At 42.7% G+C, this 26973-nt stretch overlaps 1 protein-coding gene across 3 annotated transcripts in view; it reads left to right on the top strand.

Annotated features, from left to right (window-relative positions):
* The first annotated feature begins 1140 nt into the window (after positions 1-1140).
* The window catches only part of DBNL (drebrin like), a 38248-nt gene continuing 12415 nt past the window's right edge, over positions 1141-26973 (top strand). Inside the window, exons 1-7 of one of the 3 annotated variants that reach the window (XM_033171430.1) lie at positions 1141-1325; positions 6287-6342; positions 9887-9999; positions 16086-16160; positions 18407-18553; positions 23177-23254; positions 25200-25351. In XM_033171430.1, the coding sequence (XP_033027321.1) occupies positions 1243-1325; positions 6287-6342; positions 9887-9999; positions 16086-16160; positions 18407-18553; positions 23177-23254; positions 25200-25351 (704 nt within the window). In that variant the 5' untranslated portion in view covers positions 1141-1242. The remainder of the gene's footprint in view (positions 1326-6286; positions 6343-9886; positions 10000-16085; positions 16161-18406; positions 18554-23176; positions 23255-25199; positions 25352-26973) is intronic. The other 2 variants (XM_033171428.1, XM_033171429.1) reach the window with 2 other exon arrangements.

The following is a 26973-nucleotide window of genomic DNA, read 5'->3' as shown; positions in this document are numbered from 1 at the left end:
GTAAAGAATGCATTAGCAGACAAGCTCTTAGCTAAAAACTTCCCCCCCCCCAACTTATACAGAGAGAGAGAAAGCTAACCAAGAAAGCTTGGTTACAAACAGACTTATAAACTTATAAACTAGAGAATTAAAACTCTCCCTCTTCACTGCGGAGCTGTTGTGGGAAATGCCTATGTGGTTGTGTTGACAGGTGTGCAAAGGAGGGGTGCAGAAGCTAAAGGTATCTGTCTATATGGCCTTTCCAAAGGCCAAGTTGTGCAGTCAGCTGGGGTTTGTAAAAAGCCAGGCCGGGAGCCACCTTAAGTTGAGGCTGCATAGGCCTTGTGGTGCATGTGATTCACATTCTATTCAGTTGACCCTCTGGTTACAAAGTTGACATTTTTTAGCAATGCTCCCCTAGTGATCATTCTTTTGTTCACTTCTTTTTATTTCGAGGCAGTGCACACCTATGTTTGTGGAACTGCAAGCCTTTCCAGTCATGTGTTACTCTAGTCAAATCCCACATATGAATGTGGAGAAAGATGATGGTGTGTTGCCTGGTGTAAATTAATTTGCAGCCTGGGGGGATTACCACAGCGTAGACTGTCCCTGAGGGTGAGGGTGCTGATCCCTTATTTTCAAATCCGAAACTTGACAGCTATGTAATTGTATAAAACAAAATTTATAGTAAGTCAAATAATATGGAGAAAGTAAAGTTTAACCGTGTATTTAAGGAATTTGCAAGAGGAAGATTAGAGGTCTTAACACATTTAATCACAAATGGATGTACAAAGCAAGCATTAGTAAAGAATGAATAACCGTTTATTTTTTTTATTTCTCATTTTGCCTACAATATCTATTGTGCACTTCTGTTATAAAGTTTTCAATCAATAAAGCACTCAAAAGCAAAGAAGAAGAAGAATATATTTTAAGGATGTTTAAATAGGTATTCTAAATTGTAGAGCAGAATATTTAATAAATTTTAATATATTAATATTTTTTTAAAATTAAAAAAACCCCTCAACTTGGAATAATTTAGGTCTCCCAACTCGGGAGCTCCAGGCGGCGCGCTGAAGCCGGCAACGAGGCGGCGCCGACCCGCCTGCCTCCTGGGCCGTCCCCGCCCCACTGAGGCGGCGGCGGCGGCAGGTCTCCCTTTTTCCGAGCGCCAGGCCAGGCGGAGCCGGAAGCCGGCCGAGGCTGAGCCAGCAGCGGCTGAGGAGAGCGAAGGGAGGCGGCGGCGGCGGCGGCTCCTCTTTCCTCATGGCGCTGAACCTGAGCCGGAACGGGCCGGCGCTGCAGGAGGCCTACGGGCAGGTCGTGGCGTCGGCCAGCCCCACGGACTGGTGAGTCGCCTCTTCCTTTCTCGCCGGGGACCCTCGCCGGCTGCACCCCACCCGGCGCTCGGCTGACGGGAGGGCTGCCTCGCTGCTTGGCGCCGGGCCTGCGAGGAGGCGTGGGGCTGGGAGGAAGGCTCCGGCGCGCGAGGGGATGGCGGGCCTGGGGGGCGGGTGAGACGGGAGGATGGGGCGCACGTGAAACGGGGGTGCTGTTGTTGTGTGTGGGGGGGTGTCTTGGGCAGAAGAAGGCAAGTGTGGGGCTCAGGTGGGGCTGCCTAGGTTGCGGCTCCCTGGGGCTCTGCACCCACACAAGGGGACGGGCACCCACACTTTTCGGCGCCAGGGCCATGCACGTGGGGCTGCCTAGGTTGGGGCTCTGGGGGGCCGGGCACCCACACATTCTGGCGCTGCACGGCACCCAACGCCCCCTGGCACCCACGATCGCGCGGTTCCAAGCTGTGGCACCCCTGGCATCCACGGCGTGGGGCCGGGCCACGCGAGCCCCGGGCTGTGGGTGCGGGGAGAAGTTGGGTGCAACTCTGCACGCCAGGAAGGGCGTGGTGGGAGAAGGAGAGAGGAAGGTGAGATCGTGCAAGATCGTGGTGGTTTTTCATTTTGTTTTTTTTGGGGTGCGTGTGCAATTATGCACAGAAGGGAGCTGGCCTATCTGTTACTTCTTGAAATTTATACACCGCTCAATTGGGGGGGGGGACAACAATACCCCCCTCAAAGAGAAGATGGCATGGCATTGTGGGTTCTGCAGGGAGGTTGCAGGGTGGGCGTGGGGCAAGAGAGACGCATGGGCTGGTGCCTTTGGAGTGGGGAGTGGCAGTGCGGAAGGGTTTAGCCTTCACAGGGATTGGTTTGTGGATGGGTGTCGTTCCTAGAATGGGTGAGGAGCTGGCCAGGGCTTGACCTATGTGAAAACTCCAGAGATGCTAAAGGTAAAGGACCCCCTGGACAACCGTCTGGTTAAAGGCGACTATGGCGTTGTGACGCTCATCTCACTGTCAGGCCAAGGGAGCCAACGTTTGTCCACAGACAGCTTTCCAGGTCATGTGGCCAGCATGACTAAACCGCTTCTGGCGCAACAGAGCACCATGAATGAAACCAGAGTGCACGGAAACGCCGTTTACCTTCCTTCTGCAGCAGTACCTCTTTATCAATTTGCACTGGTGTGCTTTCGAACTGCTTAGTTGGCAGGAGCTGGGACAGAGTGGCTCGTATATCCGGAAGATGCATTGCCTTGCATCTACAAGGTGCCTGCACCTGTTTCTCCTCCTTAATTATCCCAGCCTTTTTATCAGTCCTTTCCAAGTACGCAGGCAGCACCGTCCATTTGCCTTACTCTACTCTTTGGAGTATTTAGAGGATTAGGCCTAGAGGGAGATGGCGAGCAAATGCCAAAGCAGTGCCCACTGATGTCCCACCCCTCAAAATCTGCATTTGACCCTATTCTTAGGGTACATTATGCAATTGCTGATCTTCTAACAGTAACTTGCCCCTCGGGTCAGCCTCTATACCTGAGGGCTGGAAAGTGGCCAGTGAAACTCCAGTTAAAAACAACAACTATGAACCAGGGGACCCTGGAAATTACAGGCCAGTTAGCTTAATTAACATCTGTCCTGGGGAAACTGGCAAAAAGTATTGCTCAAGATAAAATAAGCAAGCATATAGAAGAACAAGCTTTACTGAAGCAGAACTAGCATGGCTTTGGTAAGAGCAAGTCCTGTCTCTTCAACTTACTACAGTTATTTGTGAATGTTACCAAGCATATAGAAAGAGTTGATAGGTTTGAGAATAGTGTACTGTATTGGGACTTTCCAACAGCTTTCAACAACGTACTTCCCCAAAGGCTACTGAGTAAGCTTAGAAGTCGTGGGATAAGAAGAGAGGTCTGTTTGTGGATCAAGAATTGGTTAAGTAGCCAGAACCAAAGAGTAGGAATAAATGGACATTTCTCTGAATGGAGAGATGTAGAAAGTGGGGTGAGCAGTGAGGCGGCCAAGTTTGTTGATGATACAGTACTAATTTGTTCAGGGCTGTTAAAGCAAAAAGAGATTGTGAAGATCTTCAAAAGGGTTTATCCTAGCTGAGCATTTTCCAAAATCAGCTACTTATGACCCAGTGAAGACGTGACCAAGTTAAAGAAAAATACAACTTTCGAGCCACCTGGCCCCCAAATGGCAACTAGACACTCTGTTTTGGCAACTGTACCCCTGGTTTAAGGAGGTATTTGAGGCCTAATGCAGTGTTTTTCAACCTTTTTTGGGCAAAGGCACACTTGTTTCATGAAAAAAATCATGAGGCACACCACCATTAGAAAATGTTAAAAAATTTAACTCTGTGTCTATATTGACTATATATAAAGTAATTCTCTTGAATAGGAATCAAATAAACAAATTTTTCCCACAGCACACCAGGCAACATCTTGCGGCACACTAGTGTGCCGCGGAACAGTGGTTGAAAAACACTGGCCTAATGTATCTGAGTTTCTAACACTGAGTGAGTGAACGGAAAAAGAAAATCTCATTTTCACATATATGTTTATGTTTATGGGATCTCAGCTGGTGATGACTGATCAGGAATGAGACCTTGGGGATATTGTGGAGAGCTCTGTGAAAATGTTGCCCTAATGAAAAAAGGCAAAATCTATGCTAGGGATCACTAGGAAAGGAATTGTAAATAAAACTGCTGATACAGTGCAAATCTATGGTATGACTGCATTTGGAATACAATACTGTGTTCTCTTCTGATCTCACCTCACCTCAGAGTGGATAGTTGGAAAAGGTTCAGAAAAGGGCAACCCAAATGTTCAAGGGGGTGGAGCAACTCCCCTATGAGGAAAGGTTGCAGCATCTGGGGCATTTTAGAGAAAAGGCTAGCAAGAACTGACATGATGGAAGTCTTTAATATAATGCATGGGACTGAGGAAGTGGATAGAGAAAAGTTTTTTCTCAAATAGCATTAGAACTCATGGACATGCAATGAAGCTGAAAGTTGGAAGATTCAGGACAGCTTTTTTTTTAAAGTACTTTTTAATGCAGTTGCATAGTTAAGCTACAGGAGGCAGTGATGACCTCCAACATGGATGGCTTTCAAAGATGGTTGGGTAAATTCACGGAGGGTAAGGCTATCCGTGGCTACTAGCCATGAAGGCTAGCAGCATCCGTGGCCAGAGGCACTAATGCTAGTTTCTGGAAACCACAGAGAGGCAGAGTAATCTTGTGCTCGGGTCCTCTTTGCGGGTTTTCTAACAGGATCTGGTTGGCCACTGTGAGAGCAGGATGCCGGACTGGATGGACCATTTGCTTGAAACTAAGTGAGGTTACGAAGCAGGTGACGACTTGGGTTGAGGCTGTGCCACAATGCGATGTGGCCGGACAAAAGGCAACTCTATTTCACTCACGGTTGCAGTACAGCAGGGGTGGCCAACTTCCAAGAGACTGTGATCTACTCACAGAGTTAAAAACTGGCAGTGATCTACCCCCTTTTGGGGGGTTCAGGTCCAAGTTGTTGAGATTTTTTTAGGAAGGAAAGCCCTGTTTTGGTGGTTTAGGTCATTTTAGGAGTGCAGGGCAAAGATGTTGAGTTTTTTTAGGGTAGACAAAGTTTTTAGCTGCTTTGGGGGAGCCACTGATCTACCGCAGACATCCAGTGATCTACCAGTAGATCATGATCTACCTGTTGGACATGCCTGCAGTACAGTATGAGGTATAGAAGCAAGCCCCTTGAGGCTGTTCCAGGTCAGCAATGCAGACGATTTCTGCTGTTCAAGATTAGAATTCCATCTTTTTCTAGCCTTGCTTGAAGCTTCTGTCATGCACAGTTGGGTTTCTAAAGGGACTTGCGTTTTAATATAAATTGCAGTGCAGCACAGTTGCAGTTGAATTATGGCTGAGAATTGATAATGTCATGTGCATATAAGCATACAGTCCGTTGCTGTCTGAGAATTATTTGCAAACAATATAAATCAAAGCAAAAAAACAAACCACATGCAAACAAAAGCATGTGCTCTGCACATTTTTTAATGTTTGTTTGTGGTGGGGAGGGAGCTGCTGACTACTTCTGAGGTAGATTGTCTGGTGTAATGTGTTCAGTAACACAGGATGCAGGACTGGGAAAGGTCTGACCGCTTGAGCCTCATTGGAAGGTAGCTGTTACTTCTCTTCCATTAGGGTATGAGTGCCTTTAAGAGCTGCACAGCAGGAATAAATGAAGTGTGTGGCGCTTTACCCTTCGAATTTTTGCCTGCAATGCAGCTATTGAGAGCACACGAATCCTGTCAGAAAATGTGCAAGTCCAACATGGGAGCATCTTGTAGCTATACAGTGGGATGTTGCCTTGGCCATGTAGTCACAGTCTTAGGGCTGGTTCACACAAACGCCAGGTGTGTAGTTCATCCATGTGTTGGAGTGCAGGAGTAAGCCTGCAAGTGAGAACTGGCAACAGGTCATGCACTGGCCTTTAGATGTCCAAAGCTGCTGTGGCAGGCAGTTCAGGAAAAAAACCCCAGTAACTACACGGGATGGGTGGCAAAAAAGTTTTGTTGGGAATTCTGCATGGTGAGGAGATGCAGTAATAACACTGGATTTGAAATTATTTATTATTACCATCATCATGTATTTAATTTGCACTCCATCCTTCTACCAAATGGTGCTCAAGGTGACTCTGTAGCTGGGGCAGTGCTGGAGAAGTGGGTATTTGTCAGGAGGAGGTAAGAAATTATGAGGCAGAGAGGCGATGGAGTAGTGGAAATGATGCAAGGAGTTGCAGATCCACAACTGGAATACAGGTGAAACTCAAAAAAATAGAATATCGTGGAAAAGTTCATTTATTTCAGTCATTTAACCTTTATTTATTTTCATGAGCTTTCATGGAGTAGAATCCTCTTCATCAGATGCATGAAATGTTATCTTGGATTAAGCAGTTCCCTTTAATCTCATCCTTTGCCTTTTTGTTTTCAGGGCTCTGTTTACCTATGAGGGCAACAGCAATGACCTGAGAGTGGCTGGGACAGGAGGTGAGTGCATTATGAGAAGTGTGCTTTTTACTATATAAGTGGCCTGGGGATTTTATTTTTGTGATAGTCTGTGTTCCCGTGTTTATAGAGAAGATTGCATTTATTTCTGGAGGAGTGCTGCTTGACAAGCTGCTTTCTGTTACTCAAATGCAACATGCCCTGTGGCCCAGTTAGTCTTATCTCTCTTGACATTGTTCTAAAAGCATCTCCCTTTTCTGCATGCACCATGAAAAGACCAGTTTCTTGAGTGTTTTGCCTGTTTTTGCTCATTCAGAAACAAGCAGGATTCTGGGAAGTGTTCAGTAAAATGGAGCGTGGGAGGCAATGTGGAACGACACCTCCACTCTGTCAAGGGAAAGGAAGCAAGGCATTCTATCTCGAGTGTGTTTTCAATACAGTATGGAAGTGAAGCGGTGAGGTTAATAGTTTACATGGCCATTTTGAAAATAAATTAAACCTTTTGTGTGTGCTTCAGTGTCTGAAACAGAAACTCCAGAGGAAGAAAGTTAACTACTAGGCAGAATGCCTGATTTAAGATTAAATACAGTATGTGAGGAATTCTGTATAAAATGGCAATTTCAAACAACTTAACTCCTTGGCAAGCACACTTATTTTTCAGCAATGCCTGCATAGAAACCTTAAAGTAAAAGTGAGGCAGGCTAGGATATGTTTTTGCATCTTTTCTCTCAGCATAACAGGATCAATTGTCAAAACGGTGTAGATGTCCAAAGGCAAAATATTTCTGTTACTGGTGAAATTTTCACTTATCTTCTCAGTACTTATGCCCTGTGGCATAAATTACATGCAGTAGTGGAGGTTAAGGAATCCTTTCTGCTTTGCCATGATTTATGAATTGGTAATCCATGGTTTGTGCTCAGCTAGCAAATCCAGTTGGTTCAGCCTGGGTTTGCAAGCTGTGGCATACTTAGAAGCATTCAGGCTCCCCCCCCCTATTTATTATTGTAGTTTATTTCATTTATTATAAATATTATAGTCATGGGAGTGTTAATACTATATACAGCTGGTTAATGTTAAAGGTTAGCTGCCTTTCAATTAGTAAAAATGTAAGTCTAGAAGAGAGTAAGGCTGCAAACCTATCCGTACTTAGTAAGCCCCATTGTATTTAGTGGGACTTACTTCTGAGTAGACAGGGAAACCAAAAGCAAACACATTTCTAAATCATAATTTGCTCAGTGTTTTCAAGCCATGATGTGGATTCTAAACTATGGTTAGGGCTAAGCCATGTTTTGGTTATGTCTGAACCAAGTCGGAGGAAAGGTTTCAAGTCAATAACCCTTGATGGTTCCAATAAAAAAAGTTTAATTTGCCTGAGACCAGTCTTTCTTGCGCTTTTAATAGGTGTGTGGGAAATAGAATGATGGAAGGTGCAATTTCTTCATTAGTGACTGTTTTATTTATCATAAAGCTTCAAGGACAGAAGCAATTTTCCTTCTGTCAAGCTATGAAGGGCAGAGACCACAGTTCCTGGAAATCTTAATAGGAAGGCAGTAGAAAAGGAGAAGCTCCATGTTGAAGACAGCTCATCTAAAACATCTTCTCCTTCAGCTGTAGAAAAAGGGAAGCAGCTTGCTTGGTTGGGGTGGGGGGGGTGGGGAAGCGATTTGATGGGTGAGAAAGAATTAAAGTTCAGCTGTGGTCTGGGCCTGAGAAGTTAGCTTCTTCAAATTTGACCTGTGTTTTGAGATGACTGGTTCCTACATAAGGGAATTAAAATATGTGACTGTCAAAAGAAAACAGCTTTAAGACGAACCTGTTAACTGTAAAATTAAAAAGTTTCTCAAATAAAAGGTAGCATATCTGATGAGGGCATAAGGAGTAGCACTTTGTGGAAAAGTGAACTTTGCCTTCGAAATTGTTGCAGCAGCAAAATTGCAGGGGCAAATTATGAGTGGATAGACTTGCATTCTGAAGTGTGGGATATGTCAACGGAACATGTTTTTGCTTTGTTCAGTGTAACTGCTGTTCAGGGCACAGAATGCATGTTTCTGCCATATTTTAAAATGTCTATCTTCACCCTATGCTTTCCTAAGGGTTCAACTCCTGAGATCATTTAAACTGGCAGTAAGTCCTATTGAACATGGTGAGACTTGTTTCTGCTGAGCTCTGCAAAGTTGTGAATGCACAAGTAATAGAAACCATCCAAATAGGTAGAAGGTGTGCTTTCTTGCTGTAATTTTTTGTTAGTGGTGAGAACTGGCAGGCTTAGTGCTGAGAGAGAATGGGACAGGGTGGTGTTGGAAGTAAAGGGGTAAGATCCTGCACCTACTGAAGCGTGTCCTTAACTACGCTCTGGATTGTGCTGTAGTGTTTTGCCCAATCTCCAAAGTACAGGTATCTGTAACTGTTAGATTCTGCTTCTGAACTGAGTTCCCCAAGCGTTCTTTGCAAGAATTCTGGGAAAACAGCAGGATCCTAAATGTCTTCATGCTTTCAGCTAATGTGCTTCCTGAATATTTTATGGTGGAGTAATATTTCTAGACGAACGTTCTGTCCTTCCTCAGTGGTTCAATTTACCAACAATGTTCCTTTGGTTACCTTGGAATTTGTATTTGCTCTTCCGATAGCAGCTTTCATATAATTCTGCTTATTATTCTGGTAGAAATCCATAGGAGATAATGACTCTGTTATCTTTTGTTTTAATTGTATGCTGAAAAGAGCTAAAGAAACAACATAATTTACGATTCCTAATACCATTGTTCTATCAAATTTATGTGACGGTCTGGCCTGCGAGCAATTCTTGGCCTGGCCTGGAGTCCATTGTGACCCATAAGGCAGTTTTTTGCTCAGCCGTGCCCGCTTGTCAATATGGTGACATCACCTTCACCCCCTGTCAATCATCTGTGGTCATTTGCATTGTTTCTGCGTTGCTGCAGCAATGTCCGGTGTTGATTGCCCTTTCTGCTGCAAAAGAATGAGCCTTACATTCTCAGCCGTGTGAGGTAGATTAGGCTGAGAGAGACTGGTTTATTTTTGGTATCTTCCAGTGAGGTTTGTAATTGAACAGGGATTTGGAGCAGAGTTTCCCATGTCCAAATCCCAGCATTTTGTCTGCTACATTACCTCTGCATGTTGTAGAAGGCCAATTGTGTTAGTAGGTTTATATAAACAAAGGCTAGGCTCCAAATAACCATGGAACTAGTTCTGTGTATCCAGTGGGCTTTAGACTTGGGCTTTCTTGAATAGAAGACACCCCAAATGCTGCATATCAAGCGTTTTGAAACTGAATGGAGTTTCGAAAGCTTCAGTGAGGGCAGTTTTGTGAGCTGCGTGGGGACCATCTTTTCACAGCAAAGAAAGAAAGAAGCCACGCATTTCACTGCACTAATGCAAGTATGAGCAGTCTTAATGTGTGACATTGTATTTCAGCCCCTACCTTTATAAACACTTTGAGCTAATGGATGTTACCTCTTATGCAGTGTGGTTTAATCTTTGTCCTGTCCTTGCATACTGGATTTTGTTGACAAAGTTAATCCGTTGCTTTGACTTTTACCTGTCATTCTTCTTGTCAAACAATACTATACAGATGGTGGCCTGGAGGAGATGGTGGAAGAGCTCAATAGTGGGAAAGTGATGTATGCTTTCTGCAGAGTGAAAGATCCGAACTCTGGCTTGCCTAAATATGTGCTCATCAATTGGGTATGTAGAATATGGTTCTGTTTGGCTATGGAAGTTAGGGGATGTATCCTTCGTTATGAAAACGATGAAGCCCTTTCACAGTAAGGCACCAGTGTTAGAAAATCCAGCACCTAAGATCCCAGCTGTATAACACGTACCAATGCGGCTGTTCAGGTGCAACCCTAATCCAGGGTCTTTCCTCTTTCCCCTCATGCACAGAGATCAGTACCAATCCTAGTTTGTGACAGTTGTTTGCAGATTGTCCAAACAGACTCTTTTTTTGTGCCTGCCTGCAAATGAATGTTTGGTCCTGCTTTGCAGGCAAGTGTGCTTGCTTGTGTGAAACATTGATCTATGGCTTGCCACAAATAGGGAACTGGAAATGGCTAATCTCCATGTGCAAGGGGAGGAGAGAGCCTCCAGCATTTGCCTTGATGATGAAAAAGCCACCAACACGGGCTGCAGTCCTGTGCAAAGTTATCTATGATGTTAGTCCTATTTTAACTTAACTTTCTTAACAAAGATGTATAAAATCAAATGTTTTAATTGCAATCACTATATATATATATATATATATATACACACACACACACACACATGTATATATATATAATCTATAAGCAGTCATTTTATATTGCCAAATAGGGCCTTGCAAAGCTGCTGCAAATTCTCTGCACAAATGTTAAGGAAACTTCAGTGAAAGAGCAAACAGCTGACTAGAAGGAAAACAAGATAGCAGAAAGTGGGGCAAAAGTTGTAGGAAGTATGATCAGCCTTATGGAAACTGCCAGCCGCTACCACTAAGACTTCTCTGGAAAAACCACATTAATATGAAATGTGTAGCTGATGTCATAAACTGTGTTTTGCTTTTTTCAATATACTTATATGGATAGCTGGAGTGTTTAGGTTAACATTTAGATTGACAGAAATTATTAACTAAAACTGTTTCATTAACTTTTTAATCTGAGAATTTAGTGGGGAGTTTTTACACCAGTGATATTTAGAATTCAGGCTCTGCAAACTTTCAACCTTTTTTGCCTCCTAGTTCAGACTGCTGTGCATCCTTTTCACCCCATTCTTTGTGGTCTACAGCCGAGGAGCTGGATCTTGTAATGATAAATGGCTCTCTTAGAATAGTTAACATAAACAGTTTGTAGAGAAGTGCCATTGGAGTCCAGTCCCTTCAGCAATTCTATTTTGGTCAAACTTCAATGTCTATACTAGGACAACGGCTTTATTAGGCCAGCCAAAATGTCGCAAAATAGTTTTCAAACTTTCTTTTTTTTTTTTATAAGAATTTTATTAAATTTTCCAATAATAAAAGTAGAAATAGAAATAGAAAAAACAGCATTACTCAGTATACATTACCATACACATTATACATAAAAGAAGAAGAAGAAAAGAAAAAAAAAAGAAAGAAAAAGAAAAAAGGAAAAGACAAAAAAGAAAAATATCTCATATATCTTATCTTATTTTATATCCTATAAAGGACCTCCTCCACCCTTTCTTCAGCGTTCCATTCTAATATACTGTAGTAACTTTGTAACTATTACCTTACATTCACCTTAAATCTTCCTAGTCTAGCAATATTAACATCTCCTCATAAGCTTATCATAGTAAACATAATTTCAAAACTCATTACCATCACTAATCAATAACCATTATATCAAAACAAATCATCTTTATCTTGTCTCTATAAGCTTAATTCCATAATCTATCTTCTTACTTTAATACAAAATTTTAATTTCTTCTTTGCTATTTTACACTAACAATCCACTGCTATAGCCTCTTATAATGTCTGATTTCACTTAAATATCTAACTTTTCACGTTGTTTCAAATAGTCTTTAAATTTCTTCCAATCCTCTTGCACCTTCTCCTCCCTCTGGTCACGGAGCTTCGCGGTCAGTTCAGCCAGTTCCATAAAGTCTATCAATTTCATTTGCCAGTCTTCAACTGTAGGTAGCTCTTCACCTTTCCACATTTTTGCGATGAGAATTCTAGCTGCTGTTGTGGCATACATAAAGAAAACTTTATCTTTCCTGGGTATCTCATGATTGGTTATGCCCAAAAGAAAGGCCTCTGGTTTCTTAGAAAAGGTGTACTTAAACACTCTTTTAAGCTCATTATAAATTTTCTCCCAGAAGTCCTTTACTCTCGGGCACGTCCACCACATGTGATAGAAGGTACCTTCTACTTTCTTACATTTCCAACATTCATTACTCATACCATGATACATCTTAGCAAGTTTTACTGGAGTTAAATACCATCTATATATCATTTTCATTATATTTTCTCTCAAAGCATTAGATGCCGTAAATTTGATACCTTCTTTCCATAACTTCTCCCAATCCTCCATCATTATATTATGACCCACATCTTTCGCCCAGTCAATCATCACCGATTTTACCATTTCCTCCTTAGTATGCCATTCTAGCAGCAAATTGTACATTCTGGAAAGGTTTTTAGAGTCCTGTTCTATCAATACTGTTTCCAATTTGGATTTTTCTAATTGAAAGCCAATTTTCTTATCTTCTTTAAAAACTTCGTTAATTTGATGATACTGCAACCAGTCCGAGACCCCCTCTTTTACTTGTTCATAGTTTTTCATCTTGAAGGTTTGGCCTTCCTGTTGCAGTATATCCGCATATTTCAGCCATTTTGCAGACATATTTGGTCTCTTATACGCCTTCGCCTCTACTGGAGAAATCCATCTGGGGGTTTTTCTTTCTAGTAAGTCTTTGTTTCGAACCCAAACCTGATACAAGGCATTTCTAACAATATGATTTTTAAACGCCTTGTGGGCTTTAACCTTTCCATACCATAGGTACGCATGCCATCCAAACACATTATCATGTCCTTCCAAGTCTAACACATCTGTGTTTTCAAGTTTAAACCAGTCTTTCAACCAACAGAAGGCTGCTGCTTCAAAATAAATCCTCAAGTCTGGCAGGGAGAATCCCCCTCTCTCCTTAGAGTCTATCAGAATTTTATACTTAATTCGGGGTTTCTTCCCTTGCCAGATAAATTTCGATATATCTTTTTGCCATTTCTTAAAGCAGTCCATTCTGTCGATTATTGGTAACACTTGGAATAGAAACAACATCCTTGGCAGTACGTTCATCTTTATTGCTGCAATCCTTCCCAACAAGGAAAGTTTCAGTCTTGTCCAAATCTCCAAGTCATTTTTAACTTCATTCCACAATTTTTCGTAGTTGTCCTTGAACAAATTTGTGTTCTTTGAAGTCATATTCACCCCCAAATATTTCACCTTTTTGACAAAATTTAGTCCAGTTTGATCTTGTAATTTTCGTATCTGCATTTGTGACATATTTTTTGTTAAGACTTTCGTTTTGGCTTTATTCAATTTGAAACCTGCTACTTTGCCAAATTTATCAATAGTCTCTAAGGCCTTTGGAAGGCTATTCTCAGGATCTTGTAGGGATAAAACCACATCATCAGCAAATGCTCTGAGCTTATACTCTTTCTCTCCCACCGTTATTCCTTTTATCGAATTGTCCATTCTAATCACATTCAGGAGGACCTCCAGGACTGTAATAAAAAGTAGGGGGGAGATAGGGCAGCCCTGTCTTGTACCTTTTTCAATCCTTATTTCCTCTGATATTACACTATTTACTATTATTTTTGCCTTTTGTTCTGTATAGATGGCATTTATGCCATTCAGAAATTTTTGACCGACTCCCATTCTCTCCAAATTTTTCTTCATAAAATTCCAAGAAATGTTATCAAAGGCTTTCTCCGCATCAATAAACATTAATGTTGCCTCGGTATTAATCTTCTTTTCCAATCTTTCTAAAATATCCACAATGTTTCTTGTATTACTACTAATATGTCTTCCAGGCAAAAAGCCTGCTTGATCTTTGTGGATATAATCCTTCAGCAACCTCTTCAGTCTCTTGGCCATAACATTAGCAAAGATCTTATAGTCCACATTTAGCAATGATATTGGTCGGTAATTTTTCATTTGTGTTTTATCTGAGTCCGGCTTTAAAATAAGTGTAATATACGCTTCCTTCCATGTATCAGGAGCCCTATCTCCCTCCAATAAACCATTGCATACGTCTCTTAACGGCTGGACTAGCCATTCTTTCAATGTTTTATAGTACTTAGCTGTCAAACCATCTGGTCCTGGGGCCTTCCCTATTTGCATTTCATTAATTGCATCTTCTATTTCCTGTATTGTTATTGGGTGGTTGAGAATTGATATTTTATCTTCTTCTGGGACTCTACGCAAACCATTATTCTCCAAGTATTGCTCGATCTCTTTCTCCTCTATTGGATCTTTTTTATACAACTTTTTGTAGAATTTCTGAAAACATTTCCTAATTTCCTCCGGACTCTCCACATTTTTTCCATTTTCTTTTAAATTCGTGATGGTATTTGCTTTTTGTCTCTTTTTAAGCTGCCAGGCAAGCATTTTGCCGCATTTATTAGCTGAATCAAAAGTTCTTTGTTTCATTAATCTAATTTTCCATTCAATTTCCTGGTTCAGAATTTTAGAATATTGGGACTGCAAGATTTTTATTTCTTTCTGAATTTGTACGTTTTTTGGGTGTCCTCTTAATTTCCTTTCTTTCTCTTTAATCTCGACCAATAATTTTTCTTTTTCCCAATTCTGCTGTTTCTTCTTTTTCGCTTTTTCACTTATTAGGAACCCTCTCATTACTGCTTTACTTGCGTCCCACACAATCCTCTTCTCCACTCCTTGATTAAGATTTAGCTGAAAATAGTCTCTTATCTTATTAACTGCGGCTTCCGCTAGCCTGGAGTCTCTAAACAGTGTGTCGTCCATCCTCCATCTAAATGAGTCCTTTGGGTGGAGTTTTAAATCCAATTGTACTGCATTATGATCTGAGCAAGTCTTGGGGCAAATAACTGCCTTTTGAATTTTTGATGCTAGGCTATTCGATATCCAAATATAATCGAGCCTCGACCACGACTGTTGTGGTTCTGAAAAATAAGTTGCTTCTGTTTCTAACGGGTTCTTTAATCTCCATGCATCAACTAATTCCAGATTATCAATCATTTGAAAGAAAGTTTTTGGCAGTTTCCCTTCATTTGTAATTTTGGTTCTTTGTGATCTGTCCATCAGAGTGGAAACTGCGCCATTGAAATCTCCTAAGCAAATAATATTATAGTCCAAATAATCTAACAACAAATCGTGGATCTTTTTATAAACTTTCTAGTTCATGGTTTCCCAAGCTTCTCAGTTCATGGACCCCTTGATCAGTTTATAAAGTTGTCATCAACCCCAAACCAAATTCTTAAGAGCGTAGATGAAATGATGCCAAGAAATATCAATATATAATCAACATTTATTAACCATAAATCACCATTGCTAAGAGTCAAAACTTGAAAAAAATAAAGTACAACTAAAATATAAAAAGTAAACGTGCACCTGTATGCATGTTTTTTTTCAGTAAAGCAGCATGGTCTGAGAAAACTGTTGTATTACAGAATCATTAAATACAGAGGTTCCTCATTGGCAAGAGGGGAGCTCTTTGTACATGTGCATATTCTTTATTTCTGAGGCTCACGTTTCTCATTAATTTTTTGCACTGTATCTTGCAAACTTCCTTTCTACCTCAGGCCCTTTTTGACCCTATGGTCTTTATTCGTAGTCCCATGGACTCCAGGGTGTCAATCTCAACTGCAGTACTTGGGGAAGCATAGTGCTAGATGATAAACCAAGCAGGATGGAGCTGAAAAGAACCATGCCTGCTGTTGAAGCCATGGCATCTGCATCCGGTCATGGACTCAAGATGGAATGCCACAAGAGGCACAAGAGTCAGGGAAAGGAGGCTCTGTTAGATGATATTCTGGTTTCAGTTTACACCAAGACCTGTGGAGAAGAAGGAACATAAAATGATTTATCAGCAACTCCCCCCACCCAAAAAAGCTCTCTGGAAATATAAAATCCAGCTGTTACCCACGTCTGTCTCCATGTGTGTTCAAAATGTTTCTTTCCTCCTCCCATCTTCAATTGCCAGTTGGCAACTATTGAAGTAAAGTAAATAACCCGTGATATGTGGTGTCTCTCCCCCCCCCCCCACTCCCCACTTAAGCTCCTCATGTTTTCTTTTCATAGTTTGGTGAAGGCGTTAATGATGTGAGAAAGGGAGCCTGCGCCAACCATGTCAGCTCTGTAGCAAACTTCCTAAAGGTATTTAATCTTCAGTTTTATTTTCCATCTTTGCCTTTCCTTTCAGCTGTATGCCCTCCCATATAGATGGCTCTGTGGTCAAGTTGTATCAGGGGTTTGGGGTGTGTGGACCTCTGTGCTCCCTGAGTGGTAGGAGGTTTTGTGGGGTGACCTCCTATGAGTCACTTTTTGGGGTGGGGGAGAGCACTGGAGACTTAACAGTGCTCTGTAATTCCCGATTAGAAATCAAGCAGTAGGGAATAGGCAGCTCCCAGACAGGCGGTGCTAGTCTTGAAACCTAATTGGACCCCAGCTGCAAAACTAGATGGAACTTTAATCCAGGGGTCCCCAAACTAAGGCCCACGGGCCGGATAAGGCCGGAGGGACTTATCTGGCCCGCGACAACCCCCACTGCCCACTGCCACTGCCAGCTCTTACCCGCGGTGCACTGCGTGGCTGCCCACTTCCGGGTCGGAGGAGCACTGGAAATAGCTTGTGCGCATGCGCAAGTGTTATTTCCGGTGCACATCCGGGTCAGAGGAGGCCCGTGCACATGTGCACAAGCTATTTCTGGTGCTCCTCCGACCCGGATGTGCACCGGAAATAGCGTGTGCGCACGCATATGGGCGCACGCTCCCAGCGATCGGCGCTGGAGACACCGGCCCTAGGCGTGGTAAGTTTGCTGACCCCTGCTTAATCTGATGTGGCAGAACTGCTCTTGCAACTTGGAATAGCCACTAACCAGTCGGAAGCCATTCAGTAAGCATCCTTCCTGCAGGACAGCAATCCTCCATATATTTCCCCGTTATCACATCCACACAGTTTGAGCTCCTTGAAACTTTCTTGTATTCATCTGTTTTTAATTTCCTGACCCACATACAAAGCACTTGGGGTAGGGCAAGATTTATCCATACGGATTTTTCTCCTCGCAGCAGGAGTGGATTAGACTAAGGGTTTTAGTAATTTATATGTCTGAGCCCAGTTGCGCCCCTAACTTCTGTTGTCTTATGCTCTGGTAACCTCTAGGTTAGATTACTGCGGTTTGTTATACATGGGGCTGGCTCCAAAGATTGTTCAGAAACTTCAGCCGGTGCATAATTTAGTGGCCAGGTGGGGCAGGATGGTTTGAGCATTTGACACCCATCCTGGCCCGTCTGCACTGGCTTCCATTTAGTTTCCAGACCCAATTCGAAGCCCTGATTTTGACCTATAAAGCCTTAAACAGCTCAGGACCACAATACCTCCAAATACAGTGGTGCCCCGCTAGACGAAAATAATTCGTTCTGCGAAAATTTTCGTCAAGTGGTTTTTTCCTCTAGCGAAGTGGCAATGACAGCCGCGCTCCGCTAAACGAAAAAAAAAAAAGACAAACATTTTTCGTCTTGCGAGGCAGCCCCATAGACTTTTTCGTCTAGCGGGGCAGCCTTCCGCAAGACGAATGCCTTCGTCTAGCGAGTTTTTCGTCTAGCGAGGCATTCATCTTGCGGGGCACCACTGTATGTATCCGCACAAGATTGACATTTGTAGGAAATAGGTTCGAATGTAGTGAGGTTCTCAGACCATTGCATACAGGCAACTTGCAATTTGCATTGCTCTTGTGATTCACTTACCTCTGCAGGAGGCAGGGGTTTGCTGAGCCGGCAGAGTTAACGGGGGTTGCATGAGTCGAGAGAAGCATTGGCTGGCTTCGCGTTTTTTCAAACATTGTGATTTTTGCATAGCACACACATATATTGCCAGGTCAAAAATTATGAAACAGTTATCACGATACGGACTTCAAACGGTTTTGGACTATATAGCAATACATCACCCAGCCCTACTTTCATCACCCAGCAGCTCACCTAAAGCACAACTGGAAACTTCTGATTTCTCATCCCCAGTCTCTGCACAGTGCAGTCCTAGGGGATATGGGTGGTGGAGACTAAGACATTTGCAGCTGAGTTACTGCTTATTGCCAGAAGTCAGGAATGCAAGATGAGATTAAAGTAGCGGAAAAGCTACAAAAAGTTGGAGCTTATGGGGAAGGAAATACCACTTCAGAGCATTCAGGTACTTTTTGGAAGGGGAGGGAACATGGAAACGACCCTAGTGAAATTGTTTTTATGCAAGCCACCTTTGGGGGGGGGGGTCCTTTTGTGTTGGAACGTTCTGGCAGAAAAGAGAGAGAGAGTCCACAGATTGCTCTTCGCTAGAGCAGGACTTAGTCTTGCACTGACTGATGATGCTCTCCTGCCCTCTAGCTTTCCCTTCTCTGCATCTCATTTCAGGGTGCTCATGTGACAATAAATGCTCGGGCCGACGAGGATGTGGAGCCGGATACCATCACAGAGAAAGTGGCCAAGGCTTCTGGAGCAAACTACAACTTTCATAAAGAAGGCAGCAAGTTCCAGGAGGCAGGTCCTCAGACTCCAGTGGTGAGTTGCTCTGAGCTCTTGGTAGCTCTTGGTTGTGGAACATTGTGGTGATTGGACTGGTCGGGCTGCTGAGAACTTATTGTTGGCCCTTGAGCTAAAATAAATACCCTACACCGAAGGCTTATCGCATGGCATAGTTTGTATGGCATGTGTTGCTTCACAGAAGCAGCTTGTCTTGGAGCCTTAACTTAGGAGCTCGTGTTGTGAAGAGACAAGGGATTAGATTTTGTCAGATTTTTTTTTTAAAAAAAACATCGGGGAATCTGGGGGCTCGCAGTGCTTCTGGCAGGCCTACCTCTTCCGTTCCAAGTCATTCCCAGTGAGAAGTGAGGGTCATGGAGAGGTTTTTGGAAGGTGTCCCAGGGAGAGCAGGCATAGGGAAGAGCTCTTTGCAAGGATGGAGTCTTCAGAAACAATGCTTTAAATATTACTATTATTTGGTTTCAATAAGCATGCAAAAAAAACCAAACTGAAAGTGAAGAATAGCCATTCCACCATAAAGCCAGTACATAAAGGATATACTGTATAAAGAAATCCCTAAGGTAGCGTTTGTTGCAGGAGGTTTAAATGAGGCAACTGATTTATTAACGTAAGGTGACAGAAAAAACCCATATAGTCTCAAATCTTACCTTTTTAAAGCTTAGACCCCTCACAGTGCTATTTTCCAGCCTCTTGATAACCTCTTGGAAATCCCAGCTGATAAAAAAGCCACCAGGATTCATGCTTTCAAAAGGTATCCGTGCTTGAGGAGGGGAGGCAGCCCTCGCCCTGATGGATCGAGAGGGCAGAATGCAACTAGGTTGCTGTGTATGAATTGTATGTGTGTTATGTTTGTGAGTTTGGGTTGAATGAGGGGGCTGGGGGTGGGTGGGGTAGACATGAATGACTTGAAGGAATGCCTCCTCCCACATCGACCTGCCTAGGTGTTAAGATCAGCAGGGAGACCCTGTTGTTACTGCCATTGCCCTCTGTGGTTTGAGGGGCAGTGGTACACAGGAGGGCTTTTTGTGTGGAATGCCTTGGCCTCTGATGTGTGCCCTCCACTACTGTTGTTTGGTTTTTCACCGCTGGTTAGGGTGCACTTCTTTACCCAGGCCTTTTGGCGGGTGTTTCCTCTCCTCCTGCGAGGATGCTGCTGTTTTGTCATTGGTGTGTTTTGTGTTTTCACGGGTGGGTTTGCATTTCATTTAAAAACGTTCCTTTTTTAACCAGGCCTTTGGTTGATTTGATTGACATCCTATGCCCTTTAAAAATGTGGTTTTTTGGGGTGGGGTGGGGGTATTGGGTTGTTTATTATTTATTTATTTATTTTGTGGTTTTCTATTCTGTAGTACAGGCCTGTCCAAAAGGTAGATCGTGATCTACCGGTAGATCACTGGACGTCTGTGGTTGATCACCAGTAGATCAGTGGCTCCCCCCAAAGAAGCTAAAAAACTTTGGCTCCCCTAAAAAGAATCTCACCATCTTTGCCCTGCACCCCTAAAATGACCTGTACCACCAAAAACAGGGCTTTCCTCCCTAAAAACGCTCACCATCGCTTTCCTCTTCCCTAAAGGGAAGTTTTTTAACTGTGATATTTTAAATGCATTTTAATGTTTGACGGAAGCCGCCCAGAGTGGCTGGGGAGACCCAGCCAGATGGGCGGGGTACAAATAATAATAATAATATATTATTATTATTATTATTATTATTATTATTATTATTATTATTAATTAAGAAGCTCAACAACTTTTGCGTGAACCCCCCAAAACAGGGTTTTCCTTCCTAAAAAAAAGCTCAACAACTTTGACCTGAACCCCCCAAAAGGGGGTAGATCACTGCCAGTTTTTAACTCTGTGAGTAGATCACAGTCTCTTGGAAGTTGGCCACCCCTGCAGTATATTATACATATTATTATGTATATTATACATATAATTATGTATTTTGTGGTTTTATATTCTGATTATATTATGTGAACCATCCTGAGACTTGCAGGTAAAAGACGGTATAGAAATTCAGTTGTTAATAATAATAATAATAATAATAATAATAATAAATAAATAAATAAATAAATAAATAAATAAATAATGCAAACTGAATTTGTTTTAACTGTGACATTTTTGCGACCCACTCTTTGGTGCAGAGCAGGCTATACATAAAAGTAATAAAAAATAAAATAAATGTGTGGGGGCAGGGGGGGGTTGTTTTAAGTAAATTATCACCATAATTTAAGAACACCCTCTATGCACTCTCATTCTCTTAAGAAATTCTTAAGAATCTTAAAAAGAGAAATTGCGTGAGATAGAATGTGTGTTTGTAGGACGGTGTTAGTCTCACTTCCTACCCACATGCAACCCCTTACGGCCACAAAGGTGGCAATGCCTTCAGTGGGGGGTTGGGAGACTCACCATTCCTGGTTTTAAGGGAAACCGGTATTTTTCAGATCTCCAGAGAAATATATACTGACATGACAAATTCTACAAGAATACGTTGGGATCTGATGGGTAGCATAACCTTATTTACTGTATAGAATTGGTTATGAAAATCTCCTCTGTCAGAGATTATGTTTTCATAAAAATCCAAGGCTGTTACTTCAGACAGGTGGAATTAGGGCTCCCTTCCTCTTCTGAAGATGCAGGTGAATATGCTATTGAGAATAGGTGTAGAAAGATGCAGCAGGACATGGGATGCCTCTGGACCAGTATCTTCAGTTCAGATACTCCTGTTATCTCAAGACTACCACTTGGGCAACCTACCCGTTTGCTGCAGCACAATCTGACTTTTCCTCACTGAATTATCAAAACTGAATACATAATGGTGCAAGTAGCTAATATTGCAGTAACACATTAGTTTGTTATTGGTATATTTTTGTTACAAAACTGTAGGAAGTGGACTTAGCAAAGACACACAAAAGAGGGCACATGGGAAACCCCTGGAATTCAGTGTACCGGTATTAGTATTCTTAAACTGGAACTCTTCCTCTCTCCCTCTGACATGCTTCCAGATAGCTGCTGGCGTGTTAACACCAGCAAAGCAAGTCTTAATTGATTAGTCATAAAATCCTCTCTGCGGGAAACAGTGTGCACCTAGAGACCTTTCCTTCCACCTTTTTTTGGGGGGGGGGCAGGGCAGGCATACGTGCCCCATAATTCTTGCATTCTGGTCCTTTTGTTGGAAAAATTCACAAGGAAGCTTTAAAATGTCAAATGCATTTCGTTGACCAGGATTACCCAATCTATCTACATCGCTCATTAGATGTTGGGAGCATTTAGCTATGCAAAAATTAAGACATCAGGTTTAGGAAGCGCTTGGTCAATAGTAAATTGTCTTTCCTTCTCTTGTTAGGTTTCTATTTGTAATATTTTTTTGGAAGATTTTAGGTTTTAAAATTAATTGCCTGTTTTAATCAACTTCTCACATGCTCTCAGATTAATTTATTTAATATCTGGACGAGTTATTTTTGAGATTGTGTTTATAGGAGTTAAATTCGGCCTTCCAACAAACTGTTTTGGAAGATGAAACCGATTGTAGGTGGAAGAATGTGGAAATTAAGAAGAAATTTGCAAAAAGGAAATGGACGTTTACAAATTCAGTACCTGCATCCTAGAGAGAGAGTTTATGCTTTTGCTTTGTGACTTCTGAATGGATCTGGAAAATGCTGCTGATCCTGTTTGGAGTTCACAACTGCCCTTGCCCCACATGTGTGCTCTGAGTCGGCCGCTGGTGTGACTGCTTGCATTTTTTTTAAACCTTATTTGTACTGGAAGATTTGCAGAAAGCAAAGATACTTTTTTTTGCTCATTGATCAGTGAAGCACTTCCCGCTGCAAATATTTCCCTCCTCCTTTTCTTGCTCTTTTGAAGTTTTGTTGCCTCTTCCCCTTGAAAAAATCTTATCTCTGTTCTTTTCCTCTTTAGCAGCTACATTTTCACATCCTGGCAAGCCACTAACCACCATTTACTGTGAATGAGCATTGTGCTAATGCATACAGTCATACCTCGTGTTGCGTACGCTCCGTGTTGCATACGTTCGACTTACGGACCTCCGCGACCCAGAAGTCCTCTGTGGAGTGCGCGTGATGCACGGGTGCGCAGAAGCGCAAAAACGTGCGAACTTCCGGGTTTTTCCCTTTGGGGGGGCGTTTGTGTTACGCACGCCCGTGTTACATAGAGCGATCTGGAACGGATCACATGCTTAACACGAGGTACCACTGTACTCTTGAATTGTATTTGTTTGCAGTCTCTAACCAGTCATATGGGTGGCATATAAATAATACTATTATTACTGCTATTTCTATTTCTATTACTTTTAGTATGTAGATGGGCAGACTGGCTAGTAAAATTACTTGGCCCTGTAATGCTTGCACTTTCCTGCGTAGCTGAGCTCACAGATGGGAGTTAAAAAGTGGCTTAATGCATTCTTATTACCTCCTTCCCCAAGACCTTTGCAGCTAGGGAATAGTCTCAATTTGAATGTCCTCTGTAATGGTTTGAGTAGAATATACGAAATATTTTGTTAACACTTCCCAAATTCAGTATAATGTGGCTCTAAGAAGTATAGACTTAGCAGCTTCCATGCATTTTATTTAAGAACTAAAAGCAACTAAGGATGTTTTTTAAATTCTGTGATCCTCTTACACAACAGGGCTCAGTCTACCAGAAAACTAATGCCATGTCCGAGATCAAAAGAGTCAGCAAAGATAGCTTCTGGGCCAAAGCAGAGGTATGTACTTAATTCGAACAACTTCCATGTGGTTGAGATGCCTGTTTTTGCTGGGGTGGTCTTGCAGTTCCCTCATGTTTTCCTTGCATGCTTTATCTCATTCCTTGCAAAGCAAAAGCAATTAGTTTCAAACCAGTGGAGCACAGTCTGTTTGAAACTAATCTGTATCAGAGAGGCTGTAAAGCGTTTTGGTTACATTTTCATTTATATTAGTGCTTCCTGCCCAAAGTATTTTCCGGCATCCGCAGAAAGGGTGTTGTGCCAGCAGTCCCTTTGCACTGGCTTTCTGTTCACTTTCAGGCACAATTAAAGCAGCTGGGTATGACCCGTGGAGCCCTGAATGACTTAGACTCCATTAAAATCTCTGAGATCCACTCAAGACACCCCTCTTAATGACAACAACTCTTTGTCTGGTTCAGATAGAAAAGGTGAGAACAGCAGTAGGTTGTTCACTACTGTCAGAACTCCCTTCTCAATGCAAATTCTCTAAAGTCCAAGCCCTGGACAATTTTCGGAACACCGATTTTCAGAGCAGTCTACTGAGCCCAGTAGATGGACTAGTTTTGGGAGCTAAGTTTTAACTTGGGCATTGAGAAAAAAATCAAAAATGTTGTGCAGATAAATTATTTGAGTGGTGGGTGAGGATATGGAGCATTGTTCTGTTTATACGTCCTGAACCTTCAGGATGTGATGGGCTATTTAAAAAATAGAAATTATTTGTCCTACTGTGAAAGAGGCACGTTGAAGCACCTTCCAGGGGAGGGCCCTGGAAATAAAGAAATTACCATTCATGGTGGAGTTCTGTATTGTGCTGACCTCATAGAGCTGCGCATGAGTTATTTGTAAGGTGCGTTAGAATAAGGAGAACAAGGTGATAAGTCGACTTGTCGGCATTAAAAATGGAAAAGAACTAAGGTGCAACCATTGAATACAACATAATTTTGAACCTCTAACTTGGCCACCATAGGCAAATTAGATGCTTCACCCAGGCAAGTGGCCAGGCGGCCATAAGAGGTATGGAAACGCCCAGCACTTTCTTCTGGAGTCCACTGCATTTCTGTGCTGCGTAGTGAAGAAGGAAGGATCCCTCCTTTTTATCTAGCAGGCTAACAGCGGAGACAGAAATCACCCCATCCTTTCTCCAGCAAGACACAGAGTGGCTGAAGCGCTCTCTTCCAATTCAAGCATCGAAACCAAGAGGCCTGCCACCAGCCTGCTCTGTTACTGTGCTAGACACCCAGCAGACGAACCTCTGGCACATCAAATATAGAAACATACTGGGCTTGTGCCAAAGAGACAGAACAGTCTGTTCCTTCACCGCTAGCCCACTGCTGCCAGTTAGTGTAGGCCAGGCTTTCCCAAACTCGGATTTCCCATCAATTTTTTGGACTACAACTCCCATCATCCCTAGCTAGCAGGACCAGTGGTCAGGAATGATGGGAATTGTAGTCCAAAGGAAGAAAAAAAAAAAACCTGATGGAGAACCAAGTTTAGGAAACCCTGGTGTAGACAATACTGAGCTGGATGGACCAATGGTCTGACTTGGTATAAGGCAAATTTCCATGTTCCTGTACTGGACAAGCAGAGTACGACTTCACCTCATGCGCAGCTGCCATAGAAACAGGGCAGGCTAGTGGAGAAGGGATAGATCAATCCTTTTCTTTGTTTCTATGTGGATGCACAAAAAGGTGAAGTCCACTCCTGCATAAACAGCACAGAAACTCAGTGGGCGGGTGGCAGAGGCACAGATCCCTTCCTCCATTCCTCCCCCATTGTGCTTCTACATTAGACATGACAGAGGCAAAGCTAGTAATTTTGAGGGGCTGGGTGAATTTTTCAACATAGTGTGACTAGACTGTGATTCACGTCTGGTGGAAGGGGGGAAGTAACTTATTCTTCAAAGGTGCCTGCTTCTAATTTGGACTTGTTGCACTCACCCTTTCAGAAAGATGAGGAGAACCGCCGACTAGAAGAGAAGAGGAAAGCAGAGGAGGAGCGTCAGCGTCTGGAGAAAGAGCGCCGAGAGCGGGAATTGCAGGAAGCAACTTTGCGCGAGCGAAGATTTAAGGAGCGAGCCAGTGAGATAGATGCTCAGAAGTGAGTCTGTTTAATTTTAACAAAAGCCACATTAATTGCTACCTCAATTGAGCAAAGATATATTGGCACTCTAATTTCTGCAAAGAGAAAATTGCTCTGGAGAAGTACCACTTACACCTCTGTGAATCCAGCCTGAGAATTTACGGCTTCAGTTTAATTATTTTTGTCTCGCAAGATTGGAGTCACATGTATTCAGAATATATGTGGCTGGGGTGCTGACCTAGCTCATTCATATCACTGCTCCTTTTCCCTCAACCCACCCAAAACCACACAGGAAGCCCCACATAATGAGGCAAGCAGTGCAGTTTGTGAACCCAAGCTAACACATTGAGTTTTTTCATTTACTTGCCCAAGCGTATTTCCTGTGAGTTCTGTTGTTACAGATCCGGAGGAAGTCGTCAATGCAATGGCCTATGGCAGTCTTTCTGATGCACTGCTTTCTGATGACCGTAAAATTCCTCCCAGTGTTGTCCCCGGAGCTCAGAGCAGTGCTTTAGCATCTCAACAATGATGAGAATAGTTGGGCTGAGAGTGTGACCTTCCAAGGTGCCACACAGTAAATTTCATAGTTGGGGAGGTGATTTGAAACTTCACAACACTCTGCAGAAATATTTCTTTTCTCTTTGGAACAGGAGTGAGTGTTAAATATTTAAAAGATATATAGCCCTGGTTTTTTTAGGTTGTAGTTTTAAATCAAATTATCTCCAGTACAGATAAATAAAGTTATAGTGGTACCTCAGTTTTTGAGCGTCTCGGAAGCTGAACGTTTTGATTTTCGAACGCTGAAAACCCAGAAATAAATGCTTCTGTCTTTGAATGTGCTTTGGAAGTCAAACAGCTTCTGCTGAGCCCCCCCCCCCCAATTTTCTACATTGAAATTGCAGCCGCCCTTTGCACCTCAGGTTTTGAACATTTGGGGAGCCGAACGGTCTTCCGCAACGGATTACGTTCGAAAACTGAGGTACCACTGTACTTTAAAGAGGCGGCAGAACAGCATCTGCTATAAATAACAGTAAGCAGCAAAAAAGAGAGAATCTCACACTCTTCAGAAAATGGAGCACTTAACAGCACTCTCAAAAGAGTAGACCCCTTGAGGACACCCTGTGACAATCCCTGATGAAATCATGTCCCCCTCTCCCCATCCGCACTTCCCCTGAAGTGCCCTGCCAACGCCAGAAGTAATTGTCTCTTGAGAGCAGGGCTTAGGTCAGGTGGTATGTTGTTTCTGGCTTACATCTCAGTGTTGTGGCAGCAAATTGATTTGGGGTGGGGGATATGATGTTAAAAGTCCTGTGGTGTTCCTGTCACCAGACTTCAGTGAGCCCAGGGGAAATAGCCCTGAAGTGCGCAGCCAAAATTAACCTGGCTCTGTAGAGACACATCTTTAGGGCAAGGATAGGCAAACTCTGGCCCTTCAGATGTTTGGGACTACAATTCCCATCATCCCTAGCTAACAGGACCAGTGGTCAGGGATGATGGGAATTGTAGTCCCAAACATCTGAAGGGCCGGAGTTTGCCTATGCCTGCTTTAGGGGGGACTTCCTTGTACTGTAGTTCTTTTCAAAAGTATTTCTGCTCCAAAGGTTGAGGAAACTGTTCTGTGGCATAATGCGCTAAAAATT

This window comes from Lacerta agilis, chromosome 15 (assembly GCF_009819535.1).
Source record: "Lacerta agilis isolate rLacAgi1 chromosome 15, rLacAgi1.pri, whole genome shotgun sequence".
Classification (NCBI taxonomy): domain Eukaryota; kingdom Metazoa; phylum Chordata; class Lepidosauria; order Squamata; family Lacertidae; genus Lacerta; species Lacerta agilis.
The sequence above is the reverse complement of the archived record's forward strand: the minus strand, read 5'-3'. Positions and strand labels throughout refer to the sequence as shown.